The sequence below is a fragment of the Orbicella franksi genome, chromosome 5 (assembly GCF_964199315.1).
Source record: "Orbicella franksi chromosome 5, jaOrbFran1.1, whole genome shotgun sequence".
In the NCBI taxonomy this organism is placed as follows: domain Eukaryota; kingdom Metazoa; phylum Cnidaria; class Anthozoa; order Scleractinia; family Merulinidae; genus Orbicella; species Orbicella franksi.
Window position 1 is genome coordinate 12,882,183 of NC_138149.1, and position 20,816 is coordinate 12,902,998.

The 20,816-nt window shown below is 37.7% G+C and overlaps 2 protein-coding genes across 3 annotated transcripts; one reads left to right on the forward strand and one right to left on the reverse strand.

The window, feature by feature from the left end:
- Nucleotides 1-350: 350 nt before the first annotated feature.
- LOC145488497 (glycylpeptide N-tetradecanoyltransferase 1-like) lies at nucleotides 351-15,658 on the reverse strand. Of its 2 annotated transcripts, XM_081467376.1 has the most exons (12): nucleotides 15,274-15,658; nucleotides 11,017-11,141; nucleotides 10,212-10,303; nucleotides 8,909-9,025; nucleotides 7,963-8,133; nucleotides 7,225-7,333; nucleotides 5,726-5,797; nucleotides 5,305-5,343; nucleotides 5,071-5,130; nucleotides 3,715-3,882; nucleotides 2,845-2,982; nucleotides 351-2,205 (listed from the first exon to the last, which is right to left on the reverse strand). In XM_081467376.1, exons 1-12 carry the CDS (start codon nucleotides 15,656-15,658, stop codon nucleotides 2,185-2,187), a joined length of 1,497 nt encoding a protein of 498 aa, XP_081323502.1. In that variant the 3' UTR covers nucleotides 351-2,184. The 2 variants fall into 2 exon arrangements, with proteins under 2 accessions (XP_081323502.1, XP_081323501.1); XM_081467375.1 differs by lacking the exon at nucleotides 351-2,205 and having other exon boundaries at nucleotides 2,260-2,982.
- Nucleotides 15,659-15,756: 98 nt separating this feature from the next.
- Nucleotides 15,757-20,792, forward strand: LOC145488500 (uncharacterized). Its single transcript, XM_081467380.1, has 5 exons — nucleotides 15,757-15,882; nucleotides 16,673-16,787; nucleotides 17,611-17,727; nucleotides 18,600-18,678; nucleotides 19,516-20,792. Exons 1-5 carry the CDS (start codon nucleotides 15,797-15,799, stop codon nucleotides 19,605-19,607), a joined length of 489 nt encoding a protein of 162 aa, XP_081323506.1. The 5' UTR covers nucleotides 15,757-15,796; the 3' UTR covers nucleotides 19,608-20,792.
- The last annotated feature ends 24 nt before the right edge of the window (nucleotides 20,793-20,816 follow it).

Genomic DNA, 20,816 nt, shown 5'->3' on the forward strand with positions numbered 1-20,816 from the left:
GGTCACAGTTTTTCGCTACACGGACCTCCCAGCCGGCCAATATCATATATATGTGGTCCACACTTTCGTCTTCTCTTCTTTTCTGTTATAGTGTTTTCGCATGACGTCACGGCAGCCATATTGGTGTCCCAAAACAATGAAACGGCGGCCATGTTGGTGAACCAAACCAACCCCGTAGGAGTCGAACTCTTTTCTTATGTTAAACACTTTCTTTTGTTTCAATATTTTTGCATGGCTGCTGGCCACGTGAGTGAAAACGATCCATACGAGCGTGGCTTTTCCCTTAGAGATTGACGAAGTCGAAGGGATCAATCATTTTCATATTCTACAGACACCTAAAATAGCGTGTTCTTTCTTTTTTCTAGCGTTTATTAATTAGCATGTGAACGATTTGTCCTCAGTTTCTGTGTCAGTGCATGTCTGTCGAGTAAATTTGTTAGCTCGATTACGATGCATTTCGAAGGAGACTAGGTCACGCAAAGCCACAGCCGATGTCACGCTAACCCACGCCGATGTCACGCTTAGCCACAGCCGATGACAAGCTAAGCCACAACCGATGTGACGCTTAGCCAAAGAACCACTAACCTCAGTAACTCACGCTATGTCACAGTACATCACACAAAGCCACAGACAATATGTCACGCTACGTACACATGTAAGTAACAGTAGCTTAAATCACAACAGGGCAAAATCACAACTGGTTAAGCTAAGCCAGAGTAAGTCACGTTGACTCGCACTTGGTCACAATAGGACACGCAAACTCATAGTAGGTCACGCTACCTTAAGCGAGTGTTACCTTTCTTTTTAATAGGGAGCTTAAGCAACAACGAGGACGACGCCTAGTCAAAAATACATTTACATTTTATCAGCGAAATTCGCGATTGCCTAGATCTGTTCAGTACGCCTATGGCTCTAAAAACGTGCTCAGGCTAAATATGCAGTAACAGCATTCAATTCCAAATGGAAATACGAGAAATTAGTCGTCGTCATCCGCGTTCCTCAGACGACGCAGAACTTGGTTATTTCACGTTGTTGTTTTGCAGAGGACAGCTAAGAAATGAACAAAGACTTGTAGGCCATGTACACAGCCACTGTTTTGCTCATTAAACCTTTTGCTTGGTGACGTTCTCGTTGCAGTCGTCGTGGTTAGCTTAAGCTCCCTATTTAAGTACTGAATCTGAGCTTTAAAATGTTTTACTCGCGTAATAACAAAAATCCTCGCTAGAGAATACATGAACCTAAATTTGATTTCTGCTGGAGACAGCTGTTCTTGACGTCGGAAATTTTGCATTACCTTGGCTAATTCTGACCATCCCTATTTCTCTGTTTGTTTACGTACCTAATTTTGAGTTTTGATAACAAAACGAGAAATCTGAGCTCCACAACACAGCATAGCCTAGCACCTTCCGTAAACGTAAAATGCTCATCGTACATCACTTTTCATTCGAAACCTTTACACTCAATTTTAAAAACCTATATCACAATCTACACAGCACCTAGATGTCACCGAAACAAAAGCAAAAAAAAAAAAAAAACTATCTTATACCTTTACACCAATAGAGCGGTTTTCATTTGACTGTCGAATGCAATTGGCATTTGCTTTGGTTTTGCGTCACTACGCCAAGCGATTGGCTTAAAAAACTCCCGCCACTTTGCAATCCAATCGCAACTGAGTACAACCAAAACCAATTGTGACTCGCTCGCACGCGTTTTCCCACGCTTTGCTTCGGCCACATGTATTTGCAACGCGTTTGATTGGTTCACTGGATTGGCTGTGCAACTGTGATTAGCCAGAGACATAACTTTGGTTTTAGTTTTATGACACTCAATTGAAATCGCTCCAATCTAAAAAAAAAATTGAAAGTAATAAACGCACATAGCCACACGGTTTTCTTTGTTTAAAATGTCCGCCTTGGTCTGTTATACTTCCCTTGTTCCTAGATGCAGCGTATTTTTACTATTCAATACAGTTTTCTTGAAGTCCATTCTGAATCACCAGCCGGCATATTACTAGGGTCGAAATACAGTAACACAGCACGGCCTGCGTCGAGCAAGCTCCTACTTCGTGACTTTCTTCATGGAATGTCCTTCATTATCCAGTTAGCCTTGGATGTTATGATATAATTCTTCAAGTTTATATTTCCTGACAGTCAAATGTAGACGTCGCGTTGATTCAGAACATATTTACTGCAGAACAAGTCCAACCTAGCGACAGAATTACAACACTGTTACGACTTTGTTAATTTTTTTTCCTTCAAAATAAAATCATGAAAATCTGCGTAGTAAGAAACCCCAACAACAGACTGAGCTTGGCTCTCAGCTAACAAAGTGAAACAGATCACTCTCAAGAAAAAAAAAAACAAAAACAAAAACAAAAACAAAAACAAAAACAAAAACAAAAACAAAAACAAAAACAAAAACAAAAACAAAAACAAAAACAAAAACAAAAACAAAAACAAAAACAAACTAGAACAAGTATTTAAAGCTAAGGACATGTTGCAAGGGGCATTTAGTTAGGGGAGTCAAGGAGGGAGGGGTACATGGAGATCTAGGGGGGGTTGGAGGGGGGGGCAGGGAGATCTTAACTTCCCGCTTCCCATACCCTTTACTCCGGTTATTGCTTTTTCCTTGGCAAGTCCGTCCTTCAGGTGCTTTTTCGGTATTATTATCTTTCTCTGCTTCTCGAATTCCCCACAATCCGTAGAGTTTCCGCCCCCTTTAATCTCAGATTTCTTCCGGCCTATCCCACCCCACAAATTAAAAGCTCAAAAACTCTCGTTGGAGACTCGCATATTGCCGTGCATTACAGGCGTGCAGAATAGACTCCAGTGCTATTTGACTCACTTTTGCAGGTTCCATGAACGGACACTTCCAGTTGTACAGGTAGTACTGCAGATTTCCATCGCCGATGCCGAACTTCAACTTTTCTAAGAATTCTTTATTTTCCATCAGATCCAAGGCATTGAACACATCAAAGCCACGCTGCAAGTCAAACGACAACCCTGTAATGCTCAATAGATTTGATCTGAATGGTGACACAACAAGGTTTCATTCAAAGACTTATAACATAGAACCACATTGTCCAGCATAATACATTGTAAACAGTAGCACACAAAAAGCTGCGGAGGGTTTAATTTGAAAGGTCTTGGCACTTGCTACAATCCACTGTCCTACCCTTAAAGTGACTGTGTCACGGCTGAGTTAGCATATTTTATTAAGTTTTGCCAAATACTCGAGAAGAAATGACCTCTGTGGATCTAAATGACAAAACCATATCTTCATTACAAACAAATATGTCTCACAGGCGTTGTAATTAAAGCCGACAAACAAGCGAGATTAACTTTCGACACTGTTCAGCCAAACACTTTTTTTAACAACCCACATTGCCATCCGTTTTAATCTTCTCCCATTTTTGGCCATCTGTACCTTCTTTTGCATTTGTTATGGTTCTTTTATATTTCACTCAGTTTGTTGGCCATTTTCTTGCAATGTCTAAACTTGGCTAAAATCCACGCCTGACACAGTTCCTCAGTCCACCACCCACATAGTCTTCAAACAGGCTCCCGGGTGAGCCCTGTCCCGCCCCGATCGCTTCGCTCATTCATCTGTTTCGCACTCGCCAATTGCTTTTTTCCGTCCTTGCCAGGAGCCTGTTCGCAGGCTACCGCCCACAAAGGGTAGCAACAAACAGCAGCCTGTTGGCCTACTGCTCACCTGTTTTGCCAAAATCAAAGCATCCTGCATGAGATCAATGAGCGGAGTCTTGTGACAGACATTGTAAAATGAGTAAGCTGCCTTGAGCTGTTTGTGTACGGGATGGTGCATCACTGTTGATGGCAATGTGTAGAAACTAATCATGTCAGTGACTTGGCCTTCCTCGTCCTGTGAACACAAAATGTCCATTTAACAATTGTCCATTTAACTATCGCCTGATAGTTAACGAGGGCACAGCCCGAGTCAACTATCACGCATAGAAATCGAGAACGAATAATCTTTTTAAGTATAAATCTACTAGTCGTTCAAAACTTTATCTAAACCCTCTTCACAGACACTTCGAAAATGAAAAGAAGCGGCCGTCAGTTTGTTACCAAACGCACACTGCTAGGCTACTCGCAATCTGTCACAGAATAGATAGCGAGTAGCATTAACCAGTAAAATAATGGCATTCGTGATAGAATGCTAGTAGATTTATACTAAATATACGTAATTGGTTGCACCCAAACTATCAAGTTTCTTTGTAAAGATGATTGAAAAATAGAAATTATTAAAAACTGGATCATTGGATAATGCAATTCAAGAGTTTTCATTGGCTTAGCCATCATGGGTTATGTGCCATCATACCATGCTCTACGAATATGGTAAGTGTACGCGTGACTGCGTTCTCATTTCTATTTTATTTTAGTTTTCCCTATTTTAAGAGCGTTTTATGATATGATTATATTCAACTCAGCGCTACACGCCTCTTTGGCTATCTACCAGCTTATATCCAACGCATGCTCATGGAATAATCGCTAATTATGATACATAAAAAATTTTCGATAATAATTAATTATGTGTACATTTTCAGATTATTGTTACTTTGGTAAGTCAGATTGGTCCAAATATGGTGCACATTTCAGCTTAATAAAAGCATTCCCTCTCCAACGGAAAAAAAAAAGAAGAAAAAAGTGAATGTGAAAAGGAGAGTAACTGTATCACAGCTCACTGTATAAACTCTAACCCTTCAATTCAACTGCATTCACCAATTGAAAATAAAACCAACTTGCTAATTCAAAGTACTGGTGACTTGAAGAACTCTGAAAAAAATGCGCCTAAATAACAGATAACTCATCTTTACGGTTAAATATATCACTGCACACTTTATGTTTTGTTAAATACAGTGAGACCACTTGACAACCCACACGCAAATTTGTAAGTGCCTATAGCAACCTTGTTCCCAGGGTCTATCTTCTTCCTGGGAAGAGAAACCTTGGAAACGAGATTGAGTGCCCAGGTGCCTCATGTCCGTGTCATTTCCACTTATTTACTAGCACGCGTGGCTCAAAAAGGTGCCTTCGAAACAAAACGTACCTTGATAACAAAAGAGTCCACAATGCCTTCGCGTGGCGTGAACCAATGTTTAAATTCCTCCTGCAAGGGAAGCAAAAATCTCAGTCACTCTCAATTGTGATAAAAGGAATTGAGGAATCAGTCACGGACTTTACAAGCAAGAAAAAGAGATCATGCAAGGACAAGGCTGATGTTCTGCTATAAATCTCGGGTTCACCGACAAAATATTTGTTTAGGATGTCATGGAGTCATTACCTCAGAGAACTCCGGTGCCAAGCTGAACTTCTTCAAATACTACTCAGCATAAAATGAAAGAGAAAAGAAAAGAAATAATTAATTTTACAACAACTGTGACAGAAAAAACCGTTCATCATTAACGTCTACATCATGAGTAAGTTGGAGGAAAGACGAAGCTTTATAATGTGCCTGAACTTTTTATGAAGGCCCTGCATGCTCAGATCTCAGAAGTAAATTGCAATTGTCATTAATCTATTCAATGGGCAACAGAAAAAGGTGACATCGACAATTTGTGATGCCATCTACTGCCAATAGCTCAGATGAATAAAATGCCCACTTTAATTTGTTAATGAACCAATTTACAGTGTATATATCAATTAATATCTAAAATTTTTAGAAATACAGTTTGATCAAAAGTTGTTCTTAAGACAATCATTACCTCTGTTGTCTTTTGAAAGGCAGAAGACATATCCTCAGCTGTAAGTACAAAAATGCGCTGAGTCTTTGTGGCCTGTGAAATAATCAAACATTAAATTCACTTCATCACTCCTAGCCACTTGGCAACAACTAAGCTGAGAAAATAAAGAATTTCAAAGTTCCCACAACAGGAGTCAACCCAAACAGAAACTACCAGATCACATATTCAGCTTGTTTCCATTGTGATGGATGTAACTCAGATAACTTATCAACCTCTCTAATTCCCGATTTAGAGGACACACTGTAACGTCCTGTACCACCAACTGATTACTTTATGGGCTAAGGGTTTATAAGGCTACCATTGTCCTCAGGTTTTCCAACATTTGGAGCAGGGATGGGGCAGTAGTGGAGGGCTTGCCTCCCACCAATGTGGCCCAGGCTTGATTCCAGCCCAGTGTCATATGTGGCTCGATTTTGATGTTGGTTCTTGGCTTGTTCGGAGGGTTTTTTACTGGGTTCTCCAGTTTTCCTCCCTCCTAAAAAAACAGCCAACAATTCTAAACTCTGATTGGACCTGGACAGACGAGCCATATGAAAACCAGCTAAGGCTGATGTGATTTTCTCTCATTCATTCTATTTATCATGTTTTAAAAAATTTCAATTAAAACATTTTCTGACATTTTTAGAGCCATACATGATAGCTGCATGCTTGTAGTAGGCTTGAATTACATGACATAGAGTGTAATTCATGTTGTAGCATCATTTAGATTAGTCCTACTAGTCTCTTCATGATGTTGCGAGGGCTTCACAAGTAATAGAAATTTATCAGTCTCTTGCAGGAATGTAAAAAGCCCTCGGTTATTAAGTGATTTGATGATTCTATAATTTACAACATGCATTTAGAGTTTTTGATAAACAATTATTGTGCTTTGAAGTTGCGAACAAGCATTGACAGGTCTATTGAAAAAGCTAGGTTGGTCATTATTGAAACTTGGGTACTGTCATCTAGACAGAAGAAAACAGCATTGCCAGGTTTGTTGCTAAGCACCAGCTGCAGGTGAAATTCGCCAGCTGACAAAGAGGTGATCACTGGTTGGACTTTGGCAGGCTATCACTCAGTAAAGGACAATGAACGGTTTTTAGGTTACGCGCCTACAATCATTTGATATCTGAACCATATTGAACCATCTGAATGAAACGTTTGGAATAAATTCCTTACTACCTTGAGTATTGGTGCCACTATAACAAGTAAAGTAATTGAAATAAAATCTTGTTTTGAGCACTTGTTTAGCGTGTTCTCTTTCCGTGTACTGAGTCAGTGTTATCTTGTAAACACACAGCTTGATAGCCAGCATTCAAGGTGTTGCAAAAGATTGAGGACGAAAATTTTGTTCCAGATCTCCCGCAAACAAACAAACAAACAAACAAAAAAATGGTGACCGGCTCAATGAAAATCTTAGCTGGGAGACTGTTTTCTTAGCTACATAACAGTAATGAAAAATCTCTGCTTGAATGACTCACATCAGGCAATCTGTAGAGTTTCACTGTCCTCTGCATGGTCATGTTCCGACTAAGATGAGAAAACTTGACATCTACAAGTTTCTTAGGGTTAAGAGACCGATGCCAGTACCTAAAAAAAAAACCAAAAGAATTACAGAACATGTACATGTACATTATGTACATGTATGTAGAGTGTAAGACATAACTGTAGATGCTACCGTATTTTTGACAATGAATTGAACACAGCACAAAAGACTGTGGGACGTAAGATTCTTGCGACTGATTTTTGAAAGCTCAGGAGGCAGCAAGAATATTTCAAAATGATGTGGCAGCTTCAAAATGAAAATTTATAACATGGCCTGAAGAATACAGCCAATCAGGAGGTGAAAAGCCAATTGCCTGTTCAACACCATTTTACTACAGGGATGTAGCTAAAAAAGCACTACTTATATGTAAGCCAGCTCATTAACTAGCCCTGCTGGCTTTTCTGGCCTTGGCAGCTTCAAAGTTTACCCAAGGAAAAAAATTCTAAAAACCGTCATGAGCAACTTCAATCAGTTTTCTTCAGCCCAGGCAGGTGAAGTTAGCCAGCAGCCTGCCCTTAGCTGCATCCCTGTTACAGGTGGAGTCACATTCCCAGCATTTATTAGTAAGAGCATAGTGATGTGCAGTTCTTTGCATCATGCAGTGCAATACAATGTGATTTAGGTAATTAGATTAAGTAACCATTTAATGTGGAGTTCAGAATGTTGTACTCACCGGCAACAAGCCACAGGTTTGGGCAGCACTACGCCAGCAGTGTAAACAGCCTGGAAGATTCCTTCCAAGTTCACCCTCCTTGTGATCTCTCGTATCAATACAGGGGCTACCCTTTTTGATCGAAGTTTCTTGTGAACACAAAGGAAGTTAATTTCAACCATCAGGACAGTCCTTGAGAGAGGGAGAGAGAGTGCAAATTTGTAACCAAATGGGTTGCATTAGTCAGACACACTTGAGATCTTCTACAAAACTACAACACTCTCTGATTACCAGTAACCATGGTTTACAAGTACAGATTTAGAACAACAAAATTGAAGGACATTCAAGGCTTTTTTACGACACAAAATTATTTTTTGTTGCTCAGAATAGATCGATTGTAGAACAGAACTGTCAGTTCACCCAAAGTTCCAAAAATTTTGTACGATGAAAACACAACCTAGAGTAAGCACTATTTAAAAATAAAGGGACAATTTGACAGAGAAAAAATAAACCAAAGTAATAAAACCTGCCAAATTAAGATGAATATCAACTAATAAAACAGAAAAATAATGTTAAGAAAGAGATTCCAAACTTCAAAATTGGCAGTTGCAGACTTCTTGGCCGTCTAATTTGATGAATTGAAATAAACTTCCATTGTTATAATCCAATACATGTACATGTACTTCTTCTCCAAAATACTTAACAATGCTCTATTTTGCTGTGTAGATTCATTGGTGCATTAAGCCTCATTTGGCAATAAAATATAATATGGAAATTGCGAAGGAGAATTTTCAATAAAAGCCAGAACAATGTACCATCAATACAGTTTTAATCAACCCTGAGAGTTTTTCACCACATGAGTAAGTGTGCATCCTTAAATACTTACATTAGCATCTTAATGGTACTATGTAATTTTTTGGTTTTATAACAGTCCTAAACATAACACATTTTCCAATCCCATACTCACTGATCATAGACCCTGATGTGAGCTGGGATAGCGCTTATGAAACCCACAAGCTTCTTGTTACTTGCCACACGTACACCACAGTGCCACTGAAGCTTCCAGCCAGGAGGCTTGAGAGCCCTGCAAGGTGTAACAAAGCATTCAGATTTATTAAAATATATAAATAAATATATTATCTATGGCATTTTATAAATTATCAATTATTAACATGTACATAACACTAAGTGATCGAATGGTCAGCAGTTGCTTGTTAAAGCGTTTAACAAGAAATATAAGGAGTAACGTAATTTGACATTTTGATGTATCCAACATCATTGTCAAGAATAAAAATCATTGAAAGTCAAACTTGTTAAAAGAGTTGAGTATCCTTAACTGAACAAACAGTATCATGTAACTGAGGGGTGCTAATTTCTGTAAATTAATTAATAACTGCCCTTTAATTCCACCAAGCATGTCAGGTTGAATAGGTGCCGCCACAAAATTATCACAGTTAAATAAATCCACCCCCTCTCCCTCATAAAAAGGGAATTACAGTAATTGAATGTAAATGAATAGCACAAGAGAAACTCATTTTAATTTAGAAAATCATGGAGACAAGGGAAACATGGGTTGCGAAAATGTTTATGAATTTGAAATAATTACCCAAGAAGCTTAATCAAGATAATGGAAAAATGTTAAAAACTGGATAAATGCAATTCAAGAGATTTCATTGGCTTAGTCATCATGGTATATTCATGTGCAACTACTGTACATGTACACCATGCTCTAAAATATGGTTTTAACCTAAATATATGATTGTATAATTTTTGGGGTATTTTGATTTTGATTTTTCTATAGTTTGGGGATATTTTTTATACGACAATAAATATTCCATTCACACTTGTTGAATATCAGATGATTATAGCCAGCCTGAGACTATGCACATCATTTTCTATTATTATATCTCCCAGTTAGTATGCACGCTGTGATTGGTCAATTTAGCGGGCCGTACATGTACTCTCCTGTACCTTGCGCTTGGGCCATTAATTGAAGAGGAAAAACCTTGGTCCCTAACTTACAGTATGGACCTCGAACTTGGTTAGTAAGAAGTATGTACATGTATCTATCTTCTTATATCCAATGCACACTTGTGGAATAATTGTTAATTGTGCATGTAGACAAAGCCTCAAAATTTACAATGTCATAATATGCACATGGTCTATATCCCTAGCTTTGCACTTTTAAAGCATTCACAATTTACTCATGGCAATATATTTTGATTCATAATTATTAATAACCAAAAGAAATTGCGACATTCAGCACTCACCACAAAAGAAATTCCGGGGAATAATCAAATCTAAACATATTGTCATCATCTTCCACATAGTTTTCATTCAGTAACGTATAAAGCTCCTTTAACTGCAACAAAAACAAATATATAAAAAAATTTAAACAAATAAATTAAACACTTAAGAAATAGAAAATATGTATCGTGTTTCCATCGAGTCATAGAAACACCAGTGGAAGTTTGGGAGACCAAGAAATGTTGTGGGAACACAAACCGGCAGGTAAATGTTTCCACAGCTTTTTCAAGCTCTCCCAAACTTCCACAAGTGTTTCTATAACTTGATAGGAACAAAGAGAACTGCTTATGCCATCATTACGTCACCAGCTCATGCTCATTCTGTGTTCCTATTGAATTACTGAATTTTTCACCAATCAGCGCACATATTTTCTCAGGGTTGTTTTCTTAATGTTCTTAAACACCTGTGAGATCCAGAGTCTGACCATTTCATGAGTTCAAGTTGTTGTTTCGAGTCCAAGTTTTGCATTAAAATATAAACCTCAAGTTAAAATAATGAGTACCAGTTGAAACATCAAGGCAAAGTTTTTCTTAGCTTTGAAGTTCTCAGATTGTGATTGACACTCCACTTAACCTCCCTGGGAACGAAGTTGGATGGCCAGTTCTCTCTCTGAGACATGCCTAGAGGAAATGGTGCCTAAAATACCTGATAGCGCAATTACCTACAGACAGTGGTTTCTTGCAAAGCCATTTCAGGAGTGTATTGACGTAACTATGATCTTTACCACATTATAAACGTAGAAATAAGTAAAAACAGAGCTGTACAAACCACTTTTTCATCACTGATATCCAGGGTATCCCACACAAACCCCTGGGGGAGAGTGTAAGGCTCTCTCCTGAGCTCTTCAATGGGCTTGTCATCTTCAATACAGCCACACTCATTAACATCTTCATCTAACACAACACAAAATGTATATTAATTACAACAACATTATTAATTAGTTAAATATGATTGATACTAATTCAAATATTGTATAGGGGATATGCATTTTGCACACATTTAAAATACTATAATTTCCTTTGTGATTCAATTTAGCTTGGGATGCATATTGCATTATCCTCCTCAACATGTTTATTGTGATAGTTGTCAACTTGAAAGCGTTGCTCCTTTGGCCACTAAACACTTTTTTTCTAGTTTAATCTAATTTCGTTCTTAAAGACATTTTTTTACAGCATTTGCAATAAGTGTAAACAAAATGAACTTGAACTTGAATCATTCCCCTGGATATACAATGTATTCTCCTTGGTACAACATATTCTACTTGGGATACAATGTATTCTCCTTGGGGTACAATGTATATTTCTACTTGGGATACAATGTATTCTCCTTGGTACAACATATTCTACTTGGGATACAATGTATTCTCCTTGGTACAACATATTCTACTTGGGATACAATGTATTCTCCTTAGGATATAATGTATATTTCTACTTGGGATACAATGTATTCTCCTTGGGATACAATGTATATTTCTACTTGGGATACAATGTATTCTCCTTGGGATACAATATATATTTCTACTTGGGATACAATGTATATTTCTACTTGGGATACAATATATTCTCCTTGGGATACAATCTATTCTCCTTGGAACACAATCTATTCTCCTTGAGATACAATGTATTCCCTGTGATAATGTGCTAATTCCTTTTCTCCTTGGGATACAATGTATATTTCTACTTGGGATACAATGTATTCTCCTTGGGATACAATATATATTTCTACTTGGGATACAATGTATATTTCTACTTGGGATACAATGTATTCTCCTTGGGATACAATGTATTTTCTTTGGGATAGAATATTCTCAGGGCAAAAAACTCCTCCTGAGATAGGGTAAAATACATTCTCATTGGGATAGAGTTCTACCAGGAATATAATATCAAGCCTGCAAATAATTTTTGTCTATAGGCAGATCATTTGCAGGACAAAGACAAGTTTTGACCTGACAAAGAGCCAGTCTGGTCGGACAAAAAAAATTGTTTGTCGTTAGAAATTAAAAAGAGACATTTGAGACATTTTGGTATTTCAGTGTAAACTCTTCGCCAAAATATTGGTTGCAAATTCGAATAGCTTAAAAGTCAACTAAGTGTAAAATCGGTACTAGCACCAGCAAGGGGACCTTCACATTACGTCTGGTATTATTTTACCTGTTGAAAATTGACAAATTTACAAACTTTTATATCCCTAGTCACACAAGCGTTTCCAACGTAACAAGTTTCCCACAACATCTAGGGAAAACGGGAAAAGCGATGAAGCAATCTCCTGTGTGGACAGCTTGTCAGTATAAAACGTCACAATAACATTCAGAGACTTGAAAATTGGCTGAAATGAATTCTTCGACTTTTTCTGAAAGCAAGTTTCCTCTGAAAGCTTTCAGGGTCAATTGAATAAAAAATTTGCGTAATTATTTAAAATGTGGAATTGGAGGTGTTCGTGACTATAAAGCGTGACTAATTTGTACATTCACGCTTTTCACAAAAACGTGTCTGTGGTAAACTATATTTGAACCACACTGACAGACATAAAATACTATAAAGTGTTAACAATTAAACTGAGTTTTGATCATACAGACTAGAAAAACATTTGGTTACATTTTAGAGGTTTCAAAGTTCTTGAAATTGATTGCATTAGGATAAAACAAACGTGAGTATGTGGGCCGTGTATTCAATTTCCATAATATTTTAATCGGGTCAATGTATTACAACTGAAAATTAATTCCACAACACTTGGTGGTAACAAACAACGAGTAATTACATAAGACCTCAGTTTTAAGTAGTTTTTCAGACGAACGTAATTCAGACTAAATGGGGCTTCACAATCTTTCACAACGCCACCGCAAAATGCGTAAATTAGCACGCAGGAATAGTGTCGCTGATGTGATGTGTTTACAATTCGACATAACATTCGAGATGGCGCACTGCACGTGAGAAAATTCTCAGAATTGGAATAAAAACAAAACCGACAACAAAGCTTTTTGGCCTAGTATTGCGTGGCAGTATAACAAAATAACTTGTCCCATATTCCGCCACAAATTTCCAGTTAAAATATTTTTCATTTTAGCAGAAATGCCCGGTCAGAGTGTCCAACCAGGCTAAGCTTTTACCTGTCAAAACTTCAAATTTACCAGACAATTGTCCGATGACCGACTGTTACTTGCAAGCTTGTAATATAATAACATTATCCTTGGGATACAGGTCTCCCTGGAATATCATATAAAATAGAGGGTCCCCTTTACTTTTTTCGTGACGCGTGAATGGGCGTTTTTTCTTTGCGTGAAGCATGAATGAGGATTTTTTTCCCGTGATTCGTGAATCTGTATTTTTCCGTCCTCAGGAAACTGGTTTTCTATTTTTTCGTGATCCATGAAAAATGCATTTACTTTCGCGTGATTTGTGAACCATCGACTTTCGTGGGAATAATTTTTCACATTTTTGGAGATTTGTCTCATAAAAGCTCGTAAACTACACCAAACTGGATGTAAAAAGCGTGACGGCCTGCCTTTCTCGACATCTCTCGACACGTGTGAGGATGGAAGACTGAGAACTAACCACAGCAACAGTGAACCAGGAGGGCCTAGAATCTAGTCTGTCACGCTGTGTCACACACGCAGGGTATCACGCAATTCCGATCGAGAAAAGACAGAAAATGGAGGGTTCTGCGGAAAAGGTGAGTTAATCTGTCAGTATCCACACTCTATCCAGCCTTAAATGATGTCTGCTCAGCCATCGCTTCGATGTCATAACTGAAATATGTCAACAAAGTGTAATATGTCTTTTGGATTCTTTCTTTTGTCTTCACGAAGGTAGCATTTGCATATTTTATTCATATTGTCATCTTTATTGCTTGGTGACCTCGTGCATGACCTAGCTGCAGTCTGCATTGTCAACCTTTATAGATAGTGTTCCTGTAACCTGTCATGTCATCACCTGTTCATGTCCCCTTGGTGTCCGTATTAACGGGGTTGCACTGTACATGCATAATACCCAATCCACAAAAGATCTAGACATGCTGACGACGAGAGAGTCTGAAATTATCAAAACATGGCCATGTGCAGCTATATCTACTGTGGTACATTTCAGTATTGCCAGATACATTTTTGTAATGATTGTATTTGTATGTTTTGTGAAACATGAATAGAATTTGCATTTAGAATTTGATTTAGCCTTTGCATTTTCGCGTGAAACGTGATTGCTTACTTTTTTCTGTGAATGTGAAGCTGTTTTTTGAATTTTTCATGATGCATGAAAATGCCAATTACTTTTGCGTGAAACTGTTTTCAGAAGAGGTATAGGGGACCCTCAAAATAATCTTCTCTGCTTTGGGCTATAATTACAAAATTATTGTTATATTATTCTCCTAGGATACCAGGACACATTTTATTCCTCTGGAAACAATAATCTTGAGATTCAAATCAATTTTCCTTTTCCTTTCGTTTAATTTTCTTGCATTGCTTGCACGCTTGAAAAAAATAACTCATAGGAAGAAATAAAAGTTTGTCAACAGACTAGCGTTATTTTTTTCTGTAAGCTGAATAAGAAAAATCAATCACCTGTTTTAATGAAACTGTAAAGTTCTCCATTCCATAAACTTTCTCTAAACTGTATTGTACACATCCACGTGGGCAACAAGGAAAAAGTTATTTTCAACAACATTACTGAACAATGTTCGTTCCATGTGAATTGATACTGTGACACTAGGGAAGCTTTTGAAAAACAATGATCTCAAAACTGATCTACTTGGTAGCTACATTTTAATTAGTAATTTGTGATCGAGCAAACTTTCAGTCAAAAACGTTCTTAGCAACAAAACAGAAAATAAAAAGCCAATTAAAGTCCGCGAAAAGGAAAAAAAAACAAACCATGTCTGGAATACAAAAAGGGTGTCATGCATTGACTTGACCTCTCATCTTCCTTATACATGAGGCATGTGCGCAGAGGCTAATCAATAAAACAACAAATCAAATCCAATTATTACTCGGAATCCAGCTGCAAACGAGTTGAAACAAAACCTAACGAAACCCACCTAGTTTGGGAACTGGTTGAGTATCCCAAAATTGATATGTCTTCTTCAAAGCCTCCTCTGTCGTCCTGGGGGCTTTCGCTTCCCCGGCTCGCAAAAGTTCGAAACTCTTCTGTAAATTCTGCAGCTGCCGTAAGCTTTGCAAGTTTACTGCCGAACTAGGTAAAGACTCCGGTGAAGTTTCACTTCCTACTTCGCCCTTTTTCTTCTTCTTCTTTTTCTTCTTAGAGCCCCCAGACGCTGGTTGAAGGCTTCCTTTCGCAGGCTCTTCTTCGATATCGCCATTAATTTCGCGATCTGGGACTTCCTTGTCGCCTCTATGCTCGTCTAGAGACTCAATTTGTTCTGGCGATTCGTCCCTGCCAATGCCGTCCGCCATCTTTAGCATGACACATGTGTCTGACCCAGTCTCCACTCAAGCAATTCCTTCCCATCATGCCCAAATAGTGATGATGTCATGTGAATCTGTCACAACGTCAGTTGAGTCTTGTGAATTCCAGTCGTCTGTTCCACTTCACGAGCGAAAATGAAAGGTATTTTCGTCCTCTTGGTTGCGGTTTACTTTGCAACACCCATTCAAGGACCACTCCATGCGTCTTGCAAAATAGACTGGTAAGATTTACATAATGAATAGAAAGAAAATACAAGTCTTGCAATTAGGTTACGTAACGCAATTAAATTGCATTGGTTTTTCATGCATGCATAGCTCACGCGATACACTTTGCTCTTCAGTTCATGTATTTCATTGAATGCCGTTTGTTTAGCATTGTGGCTGAATGCTTTTCATCCTATATTGCTACGTTACCTTCATCATTGGAGAGAGCTGCACCCAAAACGTGAGGATTAAGTTCTGACCTTCCCTGCTGGCCACACTATTTGCATGTAGATATTTATATCTTTGTTATGCAAATAAAGTTGTAATAAATATAAATCAAACCCTTGCAAATATCTTGATTTGAAAAGGTTGGGATTCCTGCCTTTTTCCCAATCACAGTGGAAGGTTGAGAAATCTAACTATCCATCCCCTCCCTCTCCAGAATATCTTGGGCCTTTTGAACCCCTCCCCCTCCTCCCTCCCTTTATCCATCCAGAATTTTGTGTTCCTTCTGTGGTACTGCAGAGGTAACAACTAAACTTGCATTCTGGGCTCAACATGGTACTTGCAAGAAAACCCTATAAGGCAGTAATATAATTACTAAGTGCCCCTCACAAGAAAATCAAACAGATTGTCTGCCCTCTCGCAATTTCTAGATGCCCTGTGGGAACTGTAATATGTTGTTGGAGGTACACTGAATTGAAATGTTTGGTGACTTTGATTAGAATACCACATGGAATGAAGGAAGAAGAAATGCTTCTTGTCTTGCTTTAGGGAAAGAAAAACTCTTGTATTATCTTGTTTTAGGATTTGGGCAGTGAATTGTGATAAAGTGAAAACTGCTATTGTGGATCAAATTCACAAATGGACATCACATGACAACTGTCCAGACGGTCAACCTGGTGAAAAATGTCTGTATACGGTAGGACAACTGATTAAAGTAAATCTTTATCCATAACTGTCAGTGATGTTTTTTCGATTTATAAGGGACTGATACTCTGATGACAAAAGTTCAGGTCTGGATGTATCTTCTTTCAATGCAAATTAGGCACACACAGTATTTGAAAACACAGACACACAAAGCCAGTCAGTGGTGGGTCAGCAGGGTGGCCCTGCAAATATATTTTTTTTACCATATGTACTATCTAGGTTAGGGAAGGAAGGGAGGCGGGGAGTTGAGGGGAGGCAGGATAGAAATACAGCTTGTCATATTATGCTATGTTTACCATGCACAGGATAAGCTCCACGGATTGGGGGGTGGGAGGGGGTGGGGCAGAGGACTCCCACATAAAAAGGACGGGGGTGCTCGTCATACCTTTTAGGGATTAAAAATACAGTTTTGGTACCTCTTACAGCCTAGGTTGTTCAGCCTCAAAAGTTCTACAGTGGGGGCTTTTGCAGCACCTTTTAGGGTATTGAGGCGAGAATACATGACAGGAGATAATGTGTTGTTTTAGAATTGGCACCTCTTAGGATCGAAGATAATTCAAGCCATGCCCACAAAACAGGATCTTGGTACCTCTTAGGAGTTCTTGGAGCACCCCTGTTCTTTTTATATGGGAATTCCCCCAGGGATAAGCTCTGGTGTGATGGGATACTCAAGCTCAGTGCTGCCTTCAACTATTTTTTTGTGACTGGGTACATCTAGAGGGATATATCCAGGCACAAGAATTCCCAGGAGTCCCCCTGCTTCATAACAATATTCAAATTAATTTACTGATTGTTAAATATATTTTCCTACTCAGCTGAAAAATGTGACTGAATATCAGATTTTCGCAACCCATACCACACCAGTGAAACACTATAAAGATGACCTCACATTTACATTTGGCAAAAATGGAAGTGAGATTTGCATGGTGCAGGTATTGACATCTTGCAGGCTTGAATTGTTTCTTTGATGACAGCTTAATATAGAGTTCAGGTCACACTGCTTTTAATTTTGGGGTCATGAGACTAGTGTCACGATACTTTTTTAGACTGATTTTAGCCTCTGAAAAACATTAAACACAGAAAATTAGACTTTGTGACTCCCCATACAGAAAGATGCTTCCTAGATTTTGAGATCAAATCAAATGTTTCTTTCTAGAGCAACAATTAAGTGATAAGATCTTACTAGGAATCTTCAAATTTTGTGATCAAACATACAAAAACCACTCAGCACAGAGATGATCAGTACTGAAGTAGTATAACAAGTAATGGAATGTTGCAACTGGAACCTACAAAACTCTTGAGTCTCAGAAGAAAAAAGGATGAAAAAAGGATGGCTATGGTCAACATAATTAATTTTCCTGGTTAAATTTTTGGTTTTGAATCTAGTTTAAATTGGCAGCGTTAGTTTCAGTGTTTGTTGCAACAAACTACCATGTAAAGTTCTAAGGATTATAAGGCTGCCAGTCGAATTGGTAATAAATCCAGGTAAAGATGCAAGGACTCGAGCCATACAAAAGATGATATTCTCAAACTTTGCCTGTTCATTAATTATGTGGAGACCAAACCGTGAACAAATTAATCGTTGCTGTGGTGAATGCTGGAGTCAGAGTTTTGAATTCTCAGAATGCATAATTTTGTGCTTAAAATTGTATGTGACGTGCTCAATGTACACTTATATAATGTACATTGCAAAAAATAAATCAATGTTGAATCATTATTTTGATAAAAACTGTTTTAATTTATTTCTCAATTTGAGTTAAAGGCACAATTATAACAAATTAAATAAATGCAAATTTTATTCCAGGGCTATTCGACTTCTGAAACGTGGTATGCTTTTCTGGACTATGGCACAAACTACTGTAATCTTCATAACTTGATCACAGGTAATACATAAAAGTGTGCTTGCCGAATGCTAATTGAACATGAACATGAATACTCTCATTTTACTTTTGACATCATTTTGCAACCAATCAATTGGTACAATTATGTAAATTAAATGATGTTAAATGATATAATTATTAATTGCCTTCAGTACTAGCAATCTATCACAAATGCTCTTCTCTTAGAGGATATCCTACTCTCTGTCTAGTAATTCTGTTGTAGATAGTGAATAGCCTAGTAGCAGTGACAGTGCAGTTCTTAACAAAATGGTGGTTTTTATTTAAGTGTCCTTGAAGCTAGGATTTAGACTAAGGTTTGAACGACTAGTAGATTTATACTGATTGAAACAATTAGGTTGATTAGTCACTCTCAATTTACTGTGCGATAGTTGACTCGTGCTATGGACTTCCTCTAGTATCCTGTCCAGGGTAGCAAATACTGAAATACTCCACATTTAAATTGCCAAGGGTTTGGGGAGACTTGTACCCAGTCGCTATTTACGTGTTTTGGGGAGAGAACATTGGATAGTAGGTTGGATTAAGGTGCGCAAGGTGTCATTGGAAGGGTCGAAGAAAACATAGCGTCACTATTTTTCTTCCGCCTTTTCCCATAACTCCCCACATGCTCCACTTGATCCAGACCGCTTTCTCTTTGAAATCAGTAAATAGCAACTGGGTACGAGTCTGGGGTTTGGATACTGATTTAAATGTTAAATGTACATCGTAATGGCTGACTTAGGAATTTTTTGCATGTCCTTGTTTTAAGTTAAATATTTATCTGATAACATAATAATATTGTGACACTTATTTATAAAATATGAATGTTTTATTTGTTTACAGGTGCTGGACTTGACAAATTACCAAAATACAGTGAAAAAACAGATGATAAGATCTGCACACAGTACACCTCGGCTAATTGCAACAAATATTAACTGAGGCATGAAAATGTTCTGGTGAAAGAGTAGAGCATTAATTGCAAAACTAGATAAACATGCATAATAAAGAGCCCCTGTCGATTAGAAATAATGATTGATTCACTGGCTAAGAGCAATTGTAACACATTGCCTTAATGTGCTTATGTCAATCACAATCTAATTTCTCATGTTAAAGGATTCTGGTAACATCAAAATCAAAGAACCGATCAGCTCAGAGTACACGTTAGCTCGAGGTTGTCATCATAATTGTGATATTTAATGGCAGCCAAAACACAATCATTAGGACTTGAACTTTAGATATGCAAGGCATAGTAATTTAACTCTAAAGAAAGTTGCAAAGTTGTTAAGACTCATTTTTGTTTATAACAGCGCCAAAAATAGACCCCCAAAAATTAATATAATTAGTCTGTCCATCTTGACTCTAAACTTGCCAGAATATAGGTACTGTTAAGTAAGTCACTGCTACATATATATACAAAATCTTAAAGATTAACAGTAAAGATATTCAGATTTTTTATCTTCAGAGCGTTTCTTATTTAGTATTAATGATTGCATCTTAAAGACATTTCCTGCATTCCACTTCAGCTTAAATATGCTCAGCTGCAGTTGCACCCACAAAAGGTTGAGGTTGACAATTTCATAGTATATTTACATTTTTGGCATATTTTGTCTGTCCTAGCATTGAGGTAGTGTCATTTTTTGTTAGAATGTGCGAAAGTTCTATGCACTTTTATTGTAATGCAAACATTTCTTGTATGGTAAATGCAGTTAAAGCTAGTTTTACAAACTATACATCTTTTTGTATGGACAGAGGTGTTGGTTCCAGTTCATACACTTTGCACTCAATTATCAAGTGCTACTGATTTTTGAACTTATATTCCAGACATCATCTGTTCTTGCTACAGCTAAGGCTCTGTTAATGGGGTTCACTGTATGTCTTGCAAAATTATAGAGACATGCTTTATTAATACTAAAGGAATCAAGTGTCTGTTAATACCAGTAGATCACTAATGACATGATGAACAATTTGTCTGAAACTTTAATAAGTTAGTTACTCTGTGTTAGATTACAAAATGGAAAGGAATAGTGTAGTTATTTTTCTATGATTAAAATAGTTATGCACCAATTTGTACAATAATAATTACTTTGACTTGCGGAACAAATAAATACAGACTGAATTTTCTTCTAGCATGTTGATATCGGTAC

What these genes read in the sequence shown, in the direction of transcription:
- LOC145488497 (XM_081467375.1), bottom strand. Translation starts at nt 15,658, where the DNA reads ATGCTAAAGATGGCGGACGGCATTGGCAGGGACGAATCGCCAGAACAA. An exon ending in ATATCAGTGATGAAAAAGTG is followed by an intron (nt 10,304 to 11,016) that starts GTTTGTACAGCT and finishes TTTTTGTTGCAG; the next exon opens with TTAAAGGAGCTTTATACGTT. An exon ending in AAACCTGTGGCTTGTTGCCG is followed by an intron (nt 7,334 to 7,962) that starts GTGAGTACAACA and finishes TTTTTTTTTTAG; the next exon opens with GTACTGGCATCGGTCTCTTA.
- LOC145488500 (XM_081467380.1), top strand. Translation starts at nt 15,797, where the DNA reads ATGAAAGGTATTTTCGTCCTCTTGGTTGCGGTTTACTTTGCAACACCC. An exon ending in GTGAAAAATGTCTGTATACG is followed by an intron (nt 16,788 to 17,610) that starts GTAGGACAACTG and finishes TTTCCTACTCAG; the next exon opens with CTGAAAAATGTGACTGAATA. An exon ending in GTGAGATTTGCATGGTGCAG is followed by an intron (nt 17,728 to 18,599) that starts GTATTGACATCT and finishes ATTTTATTCCAG; the next exon opens with GGCTATTCGACTTCTGAAAC.